The sequence below is a fragment of the Propithecus coquereli genome, unplaced genomic scaffold (assembly GCF_000956105.1).
Source record: "Propithecus coquereli isolate 6110/MARCELLA unplaced genomic scaffold, Pcoq_1.0 Scaffold305, whole genome shotgun sequence".
In the NCBI taxonomy this organism is placed as follows: Eukaryota; Metazoa; Chordata; class Mammalia; order Primates; family Indriidae; genus Propithecus; species Propithecus coquereli.
Window position 1 is genome coordinate 1922312 of NW_012148675.1, and position 2396 is coordinate 1924707.

The 2396-nt window shown below is 37.8% G+C and overlaps 1 protein-coding gene across 1 annotated transcript in view; it reads right to left on the minus strand.

Moving 5' to 3' along the window:
• The window catches only part of EML6 (echinoderm microtubule associated protein like 6), a 255683-nt gene that overhangs the window by 135109 nt on the left and 118178 nt on the right, over positions 1-2396 (minus strand). Inside the window, exons 5-6 of the mRNA XM_012649839.1 lie at positions 1890-2075; positions 148-283 (exon numbers count right to left, since the gene is read on the minus strand). Of these exons, the coding sequence (XP_012505293.1) occupies positions 148-283; positions 1890-2075 (322 nt within the window). The remainder of the gene's footprint in view (positions 1-147; positions 284-1889; positions 2076-2396) is intronic.

The following is a 2396-nucleotide window of genomic DNA, read 5'->3' on the forward strand; positions in this document are numbered from 1 at the left end:
TACTTTTGATCTTGTTTTCCATATGTTTATGTAAACTACCCTAAATCCTTTATAAAATAAGGTGGAGTACAGAGAAACAAATAAATATGGAACTTCACATTATATTTCATGCTCAGAGTTACAGATAGATTTTAATACATATATTACCTTTATATCCTTGTTCTGTCTCCCTGAGATCGATTTTGGTTATTGGTTTGAAATCAGTATCCCACAGTCGTATACACCCATCTCGCCCACCGGTGGCAAAGCCTTCTTCACAAGCATACATGCTAAAGATTCCCGCCTGTTGGTTAAGTAGGCAATACTCAATGTTGCAGCCATTTTGGATAGTCAGTATAGTTAAATCTCAATTTAAAAAAATAGCAAAACAAACCCATGGTTCTCTGTTGCAATACTGACAATGGACCAAGTTGCCATTTATAATACTCTTTATCACAGCTAAGTTTAAAAATAATCACAATTACTACCAAAGCAAACTAGTTCAAGTGCTCCTTTGCCGTTAACTAAACGGCAGGCTATAAAAAAAATTCCAGGATAACTTGGTTAAAGCCATATGGAAATGATACATTCTTTTATGTGACAACTGAGTCTTACAGAGAAAAGACAGCTATGGAGGTGTTTCATATAAGTGGCTGCCCAAAATAATTAAGAGATGAGGGTTAGGAACATAAACACTTTTACAGATGGCCAAGGTGCCTGAAACCCATCTCAATAAGCTCAGGAAGGCTTCACCCGAACCTAACTGAAAGGTCAACTAGCATTTGTGTTGGATTGTTAAGCATCATCTGAAGATGCTTTTCACAAGGGAAATAGGTTTGTAATTTAAAGATGTCCTTCCACAGGAAAATACCTTATCTGGTTTGTTCCAAAGGGCTGCAAGAATATAATGTTGACATAAGAACCAGCATAAAGAGAAATTAGGTTACTAATGCAGCTGCTTTTATGAATGAGGACAATACTGACGTTTTAATTGTTTTGAAAGCTGTTTGATAATTAGCAAAGCCAAGAAAATTAGTTTGCAACATACAAGACAATGAAAGATCTAAAATTTCATAGGTCTTTTGCTAGGAGTTGCTTAAACTTTTCTTCATATTATTAAATAAGAGTAATAGGGAATCAGGTTGGAGGCAATAAGCTACAGGTCTGTTGAGTTTCCAACAGCATTTTACCCGATCTCCATTCGCTACAGTAGGCTTTACTGACTACACCATCTCCCCATTCTCCTGGACGTTTCCACTTTGTGGACTGTGGATATAACAATGTAACCATTCTCACGTGTGTCAAAAAAGAGCAGCGTGGTAAGAAGTTTGCCCTTGTTCTTATGGAACAGACCATAAGATAGAAGGTTCTCGATGGCTTCTGTTTGCATTTTAAGAGCTTGTGACACTAATGTGAAGGTCACACCCTGCACCTCGACATACAGAATGAGAAAAATCTACCTTACCAACTGACATAAAAGCAATAGTTGTCTACATTCTTCCTATTCAAAGTATGGACCACTGATCGGCAGCAGTGACATCATCCCAGACCTACTGAGACAGAATCTGCATTTTAACATGAATCCCTGGAAATACATAGGCACATTAAAGTCTGAGAAGTGCTGGTCTGTAAGATGAAACTGATGATGAAATAGTTCTAGTCTTCTGTCGAACTGCTGCCAATGAATAACACTAATCAGCAAATCAACAGTTAAGGTGAAGGCTAATTAAGTTATGATGCTTTTGAAATATACTTTCTTTTAGGTGAACAAACATAATTTGGAAAATCTTCATAAGTATTTTGGAAGTGTTTAGCAGAGTCCTCTGATTCTAAAGCAATGGGGAAAATATACAGGGATTTGTGGTCTTATTTAATAAATCATCCCAAAACTTCCACGTGGCAATACTTACACTATGTGCTCCTTGAATGGTGCGAACTAAATTGAGCCCTTTCCAGACATAGATGTCACCATTTAAAGCACCAGAGTAGGTGATGTCTTCTTTGGCACATGCAAGGCAAAGGATGGTCTGAAGATCCCCTGTTTTGCCAAATATTCCTCTTTTTGCAGTCAGGGCATTTCCACATAGTGTCCAAAACTAGGAAGCAAGTGATAAAATAGATCTGAAAATAGAGTATTCTGATGTATTGTGTTATTGGTATTTGTTTATACTTCAGTACATTTTACATGATTTGCTAAATCCAGACTAGCCACAAATAAGTTAACTTGCTTTGTTGTGACAGCACAGAATCACAAAACATTTTAGCCAACTACTATGAGCATGAGAAAAACCTATAATCTTAGGAAATATCTCACTCAGCACCGGGAAAGATTCCCCTTCACTAGAACGGTGGGTAAGTTTCCATCTGGTGGATGCCATGACTCGTGGTGCTGAGCACCCCGCCCTCAGCGCTGACCA